The following is a 282-nucleotide window of genomic DNA, read 5'->3' as shown; positions in this document are numbered from 1 at the left end:
CCTCTCCCCACTGACAAAGAGGATCTGCCCGATGGGGAAGTAGAGGAGCCAGTTCTCCAGGTGCTTGGCATAGATGCCAATCTGGATGGCGCTCCACGAGGTGTCGATCAGGCCCGTAGTCCTGTTTTTGAAGGTCAGGCTCTCAAAGGTGGGGATGTCGGGCTTCTTGGAGAGCGTCTGGGTGTAGTCCGAGATGGCTCTGGTCACGGGGTCCCGCACCACCACGATGAGCTTTGTGCCCTTGGACATGGAGGAGATGCGGGCTGGGGCCTCCTTGGTGAC

The 282-nt window shown here is 59.6% G+C and overlaps 1 protein-coding gene across 1 annotated transcript; it reads right to left on the bottom strand.

Annotated features, from left to right (window-relative positions):
- Nucleotides 1-3: 3 nt before the first annotated feature.
- Nucleotides 4-279, bottom strand: LOC108449393 (heparan sulfate glucosamine 3-O-sulfotransferase 3B1-like; the record flags this gene model as incomplete). The annotated part of the gene is made up of 1 exon (XM_017745351.1): nucleotides 4-279. A coding segment is annotated over one exon (276 nt), but the record flags the coding sequence as incomplete, so codon positions are not given.
- Nucleotides 280-282: the final 3 nt, after the last annotated feature.

Source organism: Corvus brachyrhynchos, unplaced genomic scaffold (assembly GCF_000691975.1).
Source record: "Corvus brachyrhynchos isolate BGI_N302 unplaced genomic scaffold, ASM69197v1 C11380292, whole genome shotgun sequence".
In the NCBI taxonomy this organism is placed as follows: Eukaryota; Metazoa; Chordata; class Aves; order Passeriformes; family Corvidae; genus Corvus; species Corvus brachyrhynchos.
This window is presented reverse-complemented; position numbering and strand designations above follow the sequence as displayed.